The sequence below is a fragment of the Neofelis nebulosa genome, chromosome 5 (assembly GCF_028018385.1).
Source record: "Neofelis nebulosa isolate mNeoNeb1 chromosome 5, mNeoNeb1.pri, whole genome shotgun sequence".
Classification (NCBI taxonomy): domain Eukaryota; kingdom Metazoa; phylum Chordata; class Mammalia; order Carnivora; family Felidae; genus Neofelis; species Neofelis nebulosa.
Window position 1 is genome coordinate 147,815,799 of NC_080786.1, and position 14,455 is coordinate 147,830,253.

Consider the following 14,455-nt stretch of genomic DNA (forward strand, 5'->3'; position numbering starts at 1 on the left):
TGGCAAGAGTGGCTATTTATTGCCAAAAAGTGCAACAGCTGTCTACCACATCTTTTAAGCAAATCTCATGGAGAAGCTTGGGGCTCAGCTGGGCAAATCATGAGATAAACTGTGGCTAAGCGGAAAAGTTCAGAGGACATGGCCATGGAATGAGGTTCACCCACAGAGGTGAAACCACAAAGACCATAGAGGCCCAGCTATAAATTCTAAAGCTGAGTCACCACTGGATCATGTGGTTCTTGCTAGAAGGTCCTCAAGGTACACCAGGAAGGACCCTCCCTACAACTTTAGGTCTCTCTTACAACAATGTTAAGCTTATTTGATGCGTGTGTCCTGTTGAGACTCTCAGGTAGGATCTGTCATGTTGGGGGGCTGGGGGACAGTGGCACGTATCAATCATCTAGGGAAGAGGTGGACCTTCTGAGATGCCAGACCTCTGAAATTGGTCTTGGTAGGAAAGAAAATCCTTTAGTCCTTAATTTCCTACATCTAGATTTGGGGGAGTAGAGGCATGCTTAGAGTACTTGAGGGTCCTCTCAGACGTGGGAGAATGGTGTGCAGGGCACTGGGCTCAGAGACAAACTGGGGAGGAACACAGCCCAGGTTATCCTGTCCTGGGAACTGCCTTCCCTCTGCTTATGTCATCCCAAGCCTTGAGGAAATTTGTATTTTGATGTTCCAGTCTGGTCTCAGCTGGGCAAGAAGTATTATGCAACATCTGTGGGTCTGCCCTTCCGCCAGTGCCCCCTGCCTGCAGCCAGGGTGAGTACGAGTATCTGAGTATCTGAGGGTTACATTCAGGGCTGCGGGGTCCATTTGTCCCCCTTAGCTACTGATTCCTGATCATCCAGATGGTGGACTGGTGGATTCCCTTCCAGGACTCCAATAAATGTATGCCGAGTGAACAAAACATTATTGAAAAGGAAAAGCAACACTTGTAGGAACAGACAAATCGGCATCAGTGGTGCCTGAGAGGTACTGGGGATGTCCCAAATGATGGCTGAGGCCCAGGGATGGGGACCCAAGCAGCTGGCAGCAGAGAAGTATGTCAGAAAGTAGTAGGCCCCAATCATACAAAGTCATGGGGGACTCCCATCTCTGGGAGGACCCCCGCCCTCAAAAGCAGCCACCTGCTGGTGGCTTCATGAGGAAAATGAGTAGTATTGTACGTGTTCTATCAAGGAAGGAAAACTATAGCCCCGAGACACCAAACTAGCCTCAGGCATACAGAACAAGGGCAAAAACCATTTCACACATCTGGGAGCCAAAAGCCCCTGGGATGCGAGGCTCTATCCTCAGGGTGTTGGGCCAGAGTCCTGGTCCTACAGTCTGAAGAAAGGATCGCTGAAAATGCTTGGAATCAGGCAGAGTTTGGTTTGTGCCTATTAATGAGTTCAGAAATCTCGGTAACTTACTACTACACCTGAAAAGCTGGCAAAGTTAGAAGGTGAAACACGGACAGAAAAGGCCAAGGCTGCATCATGGAGAGAGAAGTGTCACATTACAATTCAACAGGGGTGCCTGGGTGGCTCCAAAGGTTAAGCATGTGACTCTCGATTTCGGCTCAGGTCATAATCTCACGGTTCATGGGTTTGGGCTCCATGCAAACAGCACGGAGCCTGCTTACGATTCTCTCACTCTCTGCCCCTACCCTTCTCTTTCTCTCAAAAAAAAAAAAAAAAAAAAAGATTACAATTCAACAAACTCTGATAAACTGGCCAGGATATTTTTTTCTGGTCTGAATTTTAGTTACTTAAATTAGTGAATCTGTTTTTACACCAGCGAATTTGCCTTCGTTACAAGAATAATCTCTGTCACAGTTTTTTATTTTTTATTTATTTATTTTGAGAAAGAGAGAGAGAATCCCAAATAGGTTCTGTACTGTCAGTGCAGACGCTGACACAGGGTTCCATCTTTTGAACCGTGAGATGATGACCTGAGCTGAGATCGAGTCTGACGTTCAACTGATTGAGCCACACAGGTGAATCCTCTGTCACAGTTTTATATCATCAATCAAAAAAGTTAAAAAATAGGGGCGCCTGGGTGTCTCCATCAGCTAAGCGTTCAGCCTCGGCTCAGGTCATGATCTCACGGTTCGTGAGTTTGAGCCCCATGTCGGGATCTGTGTTGACAGCTCAGAGCCTGGAGCCTGCTTCCGATTCTGTGTCTCCCTCTCTTTCTGCTCCTCCCCCGCTCATCCGCTGTTTATCTCTCCCTCAAAAATAATAAAACATTAAACAAATTTTTTTTTTAAAGTTTTAAAAATATTAATTCAGGTACTCAGCCAAAATTACGGTTATTATTAATTGTTTATATAACAATGAACCATTGGATAATCATTAAAATTAACTTTATTAATCTTACTAATATAGACAATATTTATAAAGTGTCCTGTGCTGAAATTGAGGATTTACTAGAGTTTTCCAGTAACTTTACCATCCGTGATCCAATATTGAAAATGGTTTCCTTTATATAGGTTGCTACAATTCAACTAGGTATCATACATCTAATTCCCATTAACGAAATTCACAGAACCAAAGCCTTCTAAAATGTTTTATAACCATAGTTCTTATTATGTAGCTTTATTTCACACTTTTCACAGTTTTGTTTAGAGTAATGGCATCATTGTAGAAGCCACATAACTCATTTAATAATCAAATATTATACCAATTAATTACCCCATCATGTAAGCAGAAAGTCCTGAAATTTCCTTTTGAAGATATAGTTTGACTTAACTATCACATACTTTACAAAATAACTTGTTCTTGGGGCGCCTGGGTGGCCCAGTCGGTTGAGCGTCCGGCTTCGGCTCAGGTCATGATCTCACAGTTTGTGAGTTCGAGCCCCGCGTCGGGCTCTGTGCTGACAGCTCAGAGTCTGGAGCCTGCTTCGGATTCTGTGTCCCCCTCTCTCTCCACCCCACCCCTGCTTGTGCTCTGTCTCTCTCTTTCAAAAATGAATAAACATAACAAAAATAAAAAAAAAATAACTTGTTCTTTCAAGATCAGAGTGGCAAGTGCCATTTTTGAACAACATCCATAATACGACACTCTAAATAAGGAAAAAGATCTGCTCAGTTTGACCACCCTCTGTATCCTTCTAGTTGCCCAGTTCTGTGGCTAAAGCAATTACACAAATCTAAAAAAGGCAGATTTTCTGAAAGTGGACAGAACACAATCTCACGAATGTTAATCTTTTTGTCATTCGTCAAAAGTGCAAACTGGCACAAAATCCAGACATCTTTTTGTGTGGGAAAGGGTTCCTAAGACAGGAAATTGGATCCCTAAATTGAGATTCTCATATGGAAAAAGCCTCTGGGGAATCTGATACATGACAAAGACAGGCTTCAGATAGATCTATGTAAACCTAACATTTCAATCTCTGATTAGAGATGAAGCCAGAGTGAAATCTTAAGTTTCCATTGAGCCCAAGGACTTTTTCTTTTTTTTTTTTTTAATCTCCAAAAGGATAGAAAATACACCCAAACTCTTTAAAGTGGCCACTGGAGTTTATTTCTAGAACAGCTATATCAACTATCTTGGCTGATGGATCTCTCTACAGCCAAGAAGTTGGGAAGGAAAAAGCACAACCCAGATAGTGTGTGTGCGTGCGTGCGTGCGTGTGTTATTCAATACCCACAAGGAAGGTCTTTATATAAAAGGGAGAGTACAGTAACTCCTTTGGGCTAATTTCCTGATCGTAACATTTCCATCCATGTAAAGAGTATCCCAAAAGTCTTAGAACAGTTTTAAACTTTAATAACCACAAGGTCTAAATGCAGCAAGCTTGCAAAGAACATTCATCATTTGGAGGTTTGCTTGCCTACATTCCATACTTCCATAGTTTTGTGACTTTTTATAATACTTCTTAGGGTTTTTTTCATTGTTGTTTAAGTAGCTGTGAAGATAGCAACAGCAACTGTCTTTAAGTTACTAGAGCTTAAAAGTGCACTAAGACTTTTGGACTACCCTTTATGATTCCCAGTCTGAGTCCTTGTCCTAATTCGTTTCACCTATGACTGACATTTAAACTCTGAAATGGATTAAATTGTTTTCTTAGGAGTTCTTTTCTTGCAATATCCTCAGAGCAAAGCTGGTTGAACACTTCTCTCAGTTTCTTACAGCTTTCTCACTTATACATCACTAGAGATGTGATTAGTTTTGTGAAAACTGCAGAGGCATACATTTCTCAAACTCTTGTGTTGTAGCAATAAATCTCATCCCCTATGTATGACATCAGTACAACTGAAAATGATTTGGGGTAGTATTATGGATATTTAAATGGTCAGATCTTAATAAATTTCCACACATTCATCCAGTTAAAAAAACCTGTCTTGACTCCAGGTATTTTCTCCCCTTCTCCCTGATCAGTGTTGTTTGGGTTTTTATCTGTGACTTCTTTTGTTTTTATAAGGGCTTCATATATTTCCTGGGCTCTGGCAATTTCTTTCTGTGCATCAAAATGGACTTTTTGCCTGCTCAGGAGGGGAACAATTAAATTAAAATCATTAATTCGCTTGTTCAGTTTCCTGATGTTTTCGTGAAACTGCTCACAAACTTGGTTCCACTGTTTCTGTTCAGTTGGTGTCATTGGATTCCCAAGTTTTTTCCTTGACACTAAAATTGCCTCTCTGAGTTGATCGATAGTATCCTTTATTTCCTTTTGCATGAGGATCCATTCTGGTTGGTATCCATTATCTATCAATATTCTGTTCAGGTTGTGAGTCATGGGATCAATATATGAACAGCCAGAAAATTTTTTTAGAGGTTTTCCCTTCCCACTGAGATTGTCAAAGTCTCCTTTTGCCATTGATTCCTGAATGAGATCCTCTACTAAACGCTCAATAGCCTGAGTTATCTTTTGTTCTTTACTCTGTCTTACATCTTTAACAATTACGCTATCAATGAAATACTGGCTTTGTAGTTTCTGCTTCTGATATTCCATCACTTGTTCAGTTGCACGGTCTGCTCTAAATTGCCTATATTGCTTCTCTCGTTGACTGGGACTTCCGAAACCAATACCTTCAAAACTTAAATAATGTCGGTGTTGGGGTGTTTTATATTTGAACTTTTCTTCCTCATCCTCTGCTTCTTCAACTTTATTCTGTCCGGCATTTGCTTGTGCTACCACGTGGGAAAGCACCTTCCTATAAGCTTCTTCGATCTGTATAAATGTTGCTGAATCCGCTGTACTAGAACCTCCGTCTGGGTGGTATTGCTTGGCAAGCTTATGAAAAGCTTCCCTGACATCATCTGCAGAGCATCCTTCATCCAGATTCAGCAGCCTGTAATAGTCTCTCATCTTCTTTTTGGATTTCTGAGTTGACATCATTCTATTTCTAATGACACCAAGACATGGAGGCAGTTTCATTCGATTCGGTACCACTGAAGCATTTATCAGATGAGATCTTAAGATGTGAGCCATTATTACACACACTGTGTTCATAATTGTACCCAGAGTTCCTCCTAGCAATGATCTACAAACAGACAACAAGGAGTGAAGAAAGTTATATTATCAGCAAATCTCATATTTTCAGCAATCAGGAAGAAATTACAGGTACCATGAAGGGCAGTTCTGTCTAATGCTGCTGCCACATTCTTACACCTGCTATGTTTCTCTTGCGTTAGCAGAGAAATGGAAGTTGAGGATGTTTAGCATTACCATATTGTGATATCATCTGGATTCTACTCACTAATCGCAGAATTTCAGAGCTGGCAAGTTCTTAAGAGATCTAATCCAATCTCCTCATTTTATGGGAAAAGGTAGGCCCAGAAGGTTAAGCAACATAACCAAGTCACACAGCAAGGCGTAAGGAAAATGGGTAGGGTTGGGGCACAATAAGAGGCTTGCTTAATTCTCTGTATTCCTGGCAGATTATAAACTTCATCACCTCCATTATGTCTTTAGTGTATCACCGTCTTCATCATCTCAAGGAGTCTTCTCAGAAGACGTACACACATAAAACAGCACGGCAAAGCATGTACCTCATCTGACACACAATTGAATAGAATCAAGTGTCCAAAAGCCTTTAAGCTCTATACCTTATCAAGCAGGAGCTGTTTGCTACATGCTAGAAAACCAAGACGAAAGGTGGGCCCTCCTGACATGTTAGCTGCTATTTTTCACATGCATGGTCTAGCAGAAAAGAAAAACTTACACCTAGACAATAGCAACGAAATGCTGGAAGTGGTTGGATTGGAAGTGGGATATTGATGGACAAACGCTAAAACTGAGCTTCTAGGGACCCCAATTTTCTGGACAGTTGGGGTCAACGGCTCGGAGAGTTGGTCGAGATGGTAGCGGCCGATCCACCCGTGGCCATTGCGGGGCAGTGGTCAGTCTTGACGCGGAACACGCCCCGCCCCGCCCCCTACTCACCTTCACAGCGGCGGGGAAGGGGCTTAGCGGCTCCCGCCCCCATACTGCGCCTCTGCGCATGCGTGCGCGGCCTGCCTTTCGTTCCCCTCGGGTCTCGCTGCGGCCCACGGGCGGCCCTGGACTAGACCATCTGCCGGCTTACACTGAGGGGACCACAGAGGGGACGGAGGGCAGAGTCGTACCTAATGGGGCAGAAGTCCTACTTAATTTAACAGGGAACCCAGGAATCTCTCCTAAAATGAACTGTACCCTGTAGGACACAGGCAGGACGTTTCGGAAGGCTCCGCCCCGCCCCCGAGTGATCCGCTCCGCCTCCGCGCCCACCTCCTGCGGGAGGTGGTCCGGCCGACTGGGATTGTGGGAGGTGTAGTTCGCCGCGAAGTGCGGCGCGCTCCGTCCTCCGCCGCGCGGGGGCAGCGAAAATGTGGCGGTGGCCTGAACTGTGGACAGCAGAGTGGTGAGTGGGGGTTGGGACCCTTGAAGGCGCAGTGGTTCGGGGGCGACAGCCCTTGGTAGTTTGCGTTTGAGAAGGGAAGACGTAGTCGTTTCCCTGTTCAGGACCTGAACAGCCTCTTCTGGGTCTGCAGATGGGGCACCAGCGCCGAGTCGTGAAAGTTGTACCCAGCCCAGAAAGATGTAGCTAACCCAGGCTGGAAACCTAATCTTTGGGGCGACTGGGTGGCACAGTCGATTAAGCCTAGGACTTTTGGCTCAGGTCATGATCTCTCGGTTCGTGGGTTCGAGCCCTGCGGCGGACTCTGTGCTGACAGCTGGGAGCCTGGAGCCTGCTTGGAACATTGTGTCTCCCTCTCTCTCTGCCCCTCCCCCTTGTGCTTGCGCTCTCTCCCTCCCCCCCTCTCAAAAATAAATAAACAACAACAACAACAGAAACCAAACCTAGTCGTTAATTCAGCAAGTCCCTCCTGAGGAGCTCGCTTTGCCAGGTATTGGTAGGTAGGGGATGAGGGGTGAGGACAGTCCAGGGCGAATTCAAAACAGGGGTCTCCTGGCTTTTAAGCTCATCCACTGTCATGAGGATTTCCTGCTCCCCCTCTTAAATGGGGAGGTAATTAAAAAAAAAACAAATAAATAGAAAAAGGCAGAAAATTGGAGAGTCAGACCTGGATTGAAAATCCTTTTTCTTCCACTTGCTTTTCTCTGTGTCTGTTTACTAGTAAAATAAAGGTACCAATAAATGGTAAACGTATGTTCAGCACTTCCTTTTTGCCACCTACTGTGTTAAGTGCTTTAGGTATAGTCTCTCTCTCTTTTTTTCTTTAAAGTTCTTGTTTATTCATTTAAGTAATCTCTGCACCCAAACATGGGGCTTGAACTCATGACCCAGAGAGTAAGAGTCACCTGCTGTACTGACTGAGCCAACCAGGTGCCCCTATGTATGGTCTCTTTTAATCCTTACAGCAGCCCTGAGATAAGTGCAGCTATTTTCCTCATTTTACATATGATGAAGTAATAATTGCATCAAACTCACTGAATGTTTGAGAATTACACAATGCATGCAAGTCACTTGGCACAATGCCTGGCAAATTAAGCAATGTATTTTATTACGACTATGTCTCCTAAAAGGAGCAGAAATAGGTACTGGCCTCTGTAAGCTTTTGAATTATAGATAATATAATAATTTGCTGCCTTTCATGTAGTTGCACTGAAAAATATTTAAATATTGATGCAGAGGGATTTCCATATAAGCAAACAATGAACATAAAGAGTTCCTGGGGCATTGGGGCACCTGGGTGGCTCAGTTAGTTAAGCATCCGACTTTGGCTTAGTTCATGATCCCACGGTTCGTGGGTTCGAGCCCCCTGCGTTAGACCCTGTGCTGACAGCTCAGAGCCCGGAGCCTGCTTCGGATTCTGTGTCTCCCTCTCTCTCTGCCCCTTTCCCGCTCATGATCTGTCTCTCAAAAATAAATAAACGTTAAAAAATTTTTTTTAAGAGTTCCTGGGGCACCTGGGTGTCTCAGTGCGTTAAGCGTCTGACTTAGGCTCAGGTCATGATCTCACTGTTTGTGAGTTCAAGACCCGCATCAGGCTCTGTGCTGACAGCTCAGAGCCTGGAGTCTCCTCCAGGATCTCTGTCTCCCTCTCTCTCTGCCCTTCCCTGCTTGCACTCTTGTCTTCTCTCTCTCTCTCTCTCTCTCTCTCTCTCTCTCTCTCTCAAAAATGAGTAAACATTAAAAAAAATTTTTTTAAAGTTCCTGTTTCTACAAGTGTTAACTTTCTAGCAACATCTTAAACAGCATAAAAAGGGAAAAAAGCATAAACACAGCTTTAAAAACTACTCGCATTTGTAGAGTACTTTGCATTTTTCAAAACATTTATCGCAAGTCTCATTTTGATGTTTGCATTTTAGAAGTTACTGTACTTTAGCATCAAATAGTTAAGTGACTTTTGTAAGTTACTAGAACCTTAAGTCCATTTCTGTCTTTCAAGAGGGTCAGTTTCATAGTGTGATTCTGTGCTTGTAGAAGGTGAATTGGAGTTGACTGAGTTATCCATTAGGAACACTTTGCAGCTGCAAAATGCAAACTAGCTAACTGACCTGGGGAATTATTTTTCTCATGTGTAAGAAATGTGGAGGTAGGCAGTTTTCTGGTATTGGTTCATCTACAAAGAGTTGCCACATTTGCTTTACCATTCTCTCTCTTTCTCCAAATATATACTTTTTTTCCTAAATCATTTGAAAGCATTTGAAAATTATATAATTCAATACTTTACCGAGTATTGAGCATTCATTTCCTCAAAACAGCATTTCCTTACATTACCATAGCACTGTTATCAATTTGGCAGATTTAATATAGATATGATATTTAATGTAGTTACTATTCCACTTTGAGCAATTGCCCTCATGATGTCCCTCAGAGCAACACATACACTTTGAAGTCAGCAGGTCAAATGAGTAATAAACCAGAGCTTTCTTGTTCAGTTTAGGTATGGGCAGAAAGAGTCAACCATTTGAAAATATGGTTCTTTTCCTGTTAAAAAGATGGCTCCCTACTCTGCAGTCAGTATTCCTAGCGATTATAAGGTGTGGTCAAAAGATCAAATTCAGGGGGCGCCTGGGTGGCTTGGTCGGTTAAGCGTCCGACTTCGGCTCAGGTCATGATCTCACGGTCCGTGAGTTCGAGCCCCGCGTCGGGCTCTGTGCTGACCGCTCAGAGCCTGGAGCCTGTTTCAGATTCTGTGTCTCCCTCTCTCTCTGCCCCTCCCCTGTTCATGCTCTGTCTCTCTCTGTCTCAAAAATAAATAAACGTTAAAAAAAAATTAAAAAAAAAAGATCAAATTCAGAATCTGATCCAAACACACAAATTGACTAGCTTTTTTTTTTTTTTAAGATTTTATTTTATTTTACTTATTATTTTTTTTAGTGGGCTCCACCCCCAATATGGGGCTCAAACTCATGACTTCTGAGATCAAAAGTTGCATGCTCTACTGACTGAACCAGCTAGGTGCTGTTTAAAGATTTAATTTTTAAAAAATATTCTCTATACCCAATGTGGGGCTTGAACTCACAACCCTGAGATCAAGAGTCACATGCTCTTCTGAAAGGCTCCCTTGACTGGCATTTTTTTAAAAGTTTATTTGAGAGAGAGAGCAGCATGAGTGGGGGGGGGGGGCGGGCGGTGCGGAGAGAGGGGGATAGAGAGAATCCCAAGCAGGCTCCATGCCATTAGCAGATGGACCCTGACTTAGGGCTCGATCCCATGAACTGTGAGATCATGACCTGAGCCAAAATCAAGAGTCAGATGCTTAACTGACTGAGACACCCAGGCACCCTTGACTGGCATTTTTAGTGTGATGTTCCTGTTACCTTGCTTAATTAAACTATAGACTTATTTATTTATAATTTTTTAATGTTTATTTTTGACAGAGAGAGCAAGAGAACGTGCAAAGGAGGGGCAGAGAGGGGGGACAGGGAATCTGAAGCAGGCTCTGCATTGACAGCCCCCCAGTGCACGGCTCGAACCCACAAACCATGAGGTCATGTGTCATGACCTGAGCTGAAGTCGGATGTTCAACTGACTGAGCCATGCAGGCGCCCCTGAACTATAGACTTTTAAAAACATGTTCATTGTTAAAAACACATATAACGTTGTTAACCATTTTAAGGTTATATCATGATTAAAATCAACATGCTTGAACCTCTATCATTTTCCACAAAATACAATTATTATCTCATGTTTGTCAGCTAGGATGTAGTATAATCTTACATAAAGACCGGTTTTATTTATTCATTTATGTAATTATTATCTTTTTTAATGATTACTTTTAAGAGAGAGCACGTGAGAGTGGGGGAGAGGGAGAGAGAGAGGGAGTCAGAGAATCTGAAGCAGGTTCTGTGCTGCTGGCAAAGCCCGATGTGGGGCTTGAACCCATGAATTGTGAGATCATGACCTGAGCCGAAGTCAGATGCTCAACCGACTGAGCCACCCAGGCGCCCAAAGGACTGGTTTTAAATGAATGTATGTTGGATTCGATGTCCGTGCATTTCCTCGTTTAGAACATCTTTTTTCATGATTCTGTTCTTTCGCAATATAGTTGAGCATTTTAAAAACAAATGTCCCAGGGCACCTGGGTGGCTCAGTCGGTGAAGTGTCTGACTTTGGCTCAGGTCATGATCTCCCGGTTTGTGGATTTGAGCCCCACGTTGGGCTCTGTGCTGACAGCTCAGAGCCTGGAGCCTGCTTCCGATTCTGTGTCTCCCTCTCTCTCTGCCCCTCCCCCACTCACGCTCCGTTTTCTCTGTCTCTCAAAAATAAATAAATGTTAAAAAAAAAAAATTAATTACATATACAGAGGAGAGCAGACAGCAAGAATTTAGTTGGCACACCAAAACCTAATCATTAATTGTACTGCCAAGTGGGTAGAAAATAGAGTGATATTTTTCAAAGTTATTAAAAACTGAATTTCCTTACATTATAGTTATATTAAATATTCACTGAGCTCCTGTGGGAGGCGGGGCGCTACAACAGAGGCCTCTTCTCTCTGTTCTCTCAGATGGGTTTTTTTTTTCCTTCTCTTTTGTTTGCTAGTTCCATGAGAACTGCAAAGAGGTCAATGTCTTGCCAGCAAGTTGCCATAGTAACCAAAAATCACACTTCCCTCAAGATTGATTTATGGTTCAGTCTGCATCCTAAAACCTCAGGTCCAATGATGTTTGCGGATGGTAACGTCTGGAGCTACAGTTCCTAGAACCACCATGAAGATGCCTTCCTCTCCAGGTGCCATCATTTGTTTGATGTAGAGTGCCAGCTTTTTTTTTTTTTTTTTTTTGAGTTTATTTATTTATTTTGAGAGAAGGTAAGCATGGCTGTGTGCGTGCGCTCGTGGGGGAAGGCCAGAGAAAGAGGAGAGAGAGAGAGAGAGAGAGAGAGAGAGAGAGAGAGAATCCCAAGCAGGCTCTGCATTGTCAGCACAGAGCCTGATGTGGGGCTCGAACCCACAAACCATGAGATCATGACCTGAGCTGAAATCAAGAGTCAGATGCTTAATCGACTGAGCCACCGGGCGCCCCTAGAGTGTCAACTTTTAAATTTTTTTTTTTTTTAACGTTTATTTATTTTTGAGACAGAGAGAGACCGAGCATGAACGGGGGAGGGTCAGAGAGAGGGAAACACAGAATCTGAAACAGGCTCCAGGCTCCGAGCTATCAGCACAGAGCCCGACGCGGGGCTCGAACTCACCAACCGCGAGATCATGACCTGAGCCGAAGTCGGCCGCCCAACCGACTGAGCCACCCAGGTGCCCCTAGAGTGTCAGCTTTTAAAGAAAGAAGGCAGTGGGGTAACTTATGTAATGTGACAACACTCTACAGTCTGGGAGGGGGATGCGGTGAGGGAAAGGTACTGTGGAAAAGAGAAGATTCGCATTCTTTTGGGTATTTCCTCCTTTTTCCTCTTCCCAGCTAGGAAAACCACTTGTCAGGGTCTCCTGTGTGGGCCACATGCGGGGGCTGTGGCACTTTGCTCATGGTGAACTGCCCTCCACCACCCCGGATGTCTGATTTTCATTTTTGGTGTGGAATTCATGTGATGATTTCTTGTTACTTGAGCCTGAATCATCTGCGTTCAGTGCGGATCTACAGCACTCTCTGTTCCTTGGAATTCTGAATATTGCGCATACCTGCCGCTAACCACAGGCCAGGAGTGGGGAAAACAGGTGCGCACCTGCCGTCTGGGAACCAGCCTTTGAATTGGTTCTAACCCGTCTTGCATTTACTCAGTGTGTTTAGTGAAATCCCTGCTTTACAGCAGAGGTACCATGTGCTTTTCTTGCCCCTCGGAATTTGTTTCCAGCTTTATTGAGGTAGAATTGACAAAGAAAAATTGTATATTTTTAAGGTGTACAATTTGATACTCTGATATAGGTATATATGGTGACATAATCACCACCCTCAAGCTAATTAATCAAGTTAATTAACATATCCATCACCTCACATAGTTCCCTTCTTTTTTTTTTTTGATGAAAACACTTGAGATCTACTCCCCTAGCAAATTTCAGGTATGCAATACAGAATTGTTCACTACAGTCAGTCTAGGTGTTTCGATAAGTTAAAAAGACCAGTACGTGGAGGGTTTGCCTCCTTTCACTGCTTACCAGTTGTCAAAGATTTGAGCAACAAGACTCTAATAAACACATTAAAACTGTCACACAACACTATTTGCTAGAGAATCATTCAAGATGCTTTATAGAAAGAATAGGTTTTAAAGCAAATCTGATTCCTAAACAGCTTTGTCATGGGATGTAAGGCTGCTTCCATTCAAAAAGTTCACTCTCTGGGATGTCCCTGAGTGACCTTTTCATCTTAGGGCTTGTCCAGAGACATCTCAGGCTCTGGCGAGGTGATGCTGGCTCATTTGGTCCGTGCTGTTCTCAGAAATGAGCATGTAAATCCAGTTTGTTACCCAAACTCATTCTTGATTAAATAAATAACATTTCTTGTATTAAATGAAATTGAAGAATCATAATTTCTGTTCCTTACTTGACAGCGAGGTTGTGGAGGATATCCACAGTGAGTGAGTGGTTCTGTCCTTCTTCTTAGGAAATACATGTTGAAGTATTTATGGATAAAGGGATATGGTGTCTGCAAATTACTCTCCAATGATTTAGGAATAAACACATGTACAGAGCAAGGGAGAAAGAGAGCAAACAATAAGCCACATGGACTGAAATGTTCGTTGGAGAAAATGGGTAAGGTGTATTTGGAGGGTTTTTGTATTTTTGCAACTGTTCCATAAGTGTTAGTCATTTTTAATTCTTTAAAAAGAATGTATTTGTGGGGTGCCTGGGTGGCTCACTCTGGTTGAGTGTCTGACTCTTGATCTCGGCTCAGGTCATGATCTCATGGCCGTGGGATTGAACCCTGCCGTGGGGTCTGTGCTGACGGTGGGGAGCCTGCTTGGAATTCTCTCCCTCTCCCTCTGCCCCTCATTTGTGCGCATGCGCACATGCTTTTGGTCTCTCTCAAATAAATTAAAAAAAAAAAAAAAAGTAAGTGAGCAATCAGGTCGTGGAAAGACGTGGAAGAACCTGAAATTTCAGCACATTGTTAAGTGACAAAAGCCAATCTGAAAAGGTTACATATTCTATGATTCCAACTATATAAACCTATAGAAATAGTTTTAAGAGATCAGCGGATTTAAAAAAAACAGGCAAATGACTCGAATAGACATTTCTCCAAAGAAGGTGTACAAGTGGCCAACAGGTCACTTGTATGCAGGGAAGCTCAACACCACTGATCGTTAGGGAAATGCAAATCAAAACCACAGTGAGACAGCATAACACATCCACGAGGGTGGCTGCTACCAGACAAAACAAAACAGAAAATAACAAGTGATGGTGAAGATGTGGAGAAACAGAAACCCCAGTGAAAATATAAAAAGGTGGAGGCATTTTTGATTGTCGCAACTGGGAATTGTTCCTGGCACCTAGTGGTTGGAGGCCACGGATGCTACTCAACATTTCACAAGACAAGGATTATCTGGCAAAGAATTCTCTGGCCCAGAATGTCACTAGTGCTATTTCAGGAGCCCTGCTGTGGACTATTCTTTCTCTCCTTT

General features: G+C 43.2%; 1 protein-coding gene and 1 long non-coding RNA gene across 3 annotated transcripts; one reads left to right on the forward strand and one right to left on the reverse strand.

Moving 5' to 3' along the window:
- Positions 1–2,333: 2,333 nt before the first annotated feature.
- On the reverse strand, positions 2,334–6,504 carry DNAJC28 (DnaJ heat shock protein family (Hsp40) member C28). Of its 2 annotated transcripts, none has more exons than XM_058732495.1 (2): positions 6,379–6,504; positions 2,334–5,476 (listed from the first exon to the last, which is right to left on the reverse strand). In XM_058732495.1, the coding sequence occupies exon 2, from the start codon at positions 5,443–5,445 to the stop codon at positions 4,285–4,287; it is 1,161 nt and encodes a 386-aa protein (XP_058588478.1). In that variant the 5' UTR covers positions 5,446–5,476; positions 6,379–6,504; the 3' UTR covers positions 2,334–4,284. The 2 variants fall into 2 exon arrangements, with proteins under 2 accessions (XP_058588478.1, XP_058588480.1); XM_058732497.1 differs by lacking the exon at positions 6,379–6,504 and adding an exon at positions 6,160–6,314.
- A 164-nt stretch (positions 6,505–6,668) lies between these two features.
- LOC131513082 (uncharacterized) lies at positions 6,669–13,898 on the forward strand. The gene is made up of 2 exons (XR_009262454.1): positions 6,669–6,835; positions 13,438–13,898. It is a non-coding gene; the product is annotated as an uncharacterized LOC131513082 (long non-coding RNA).
- Positions 13,899–14,455: the final 557 nt, after the last annotated feature.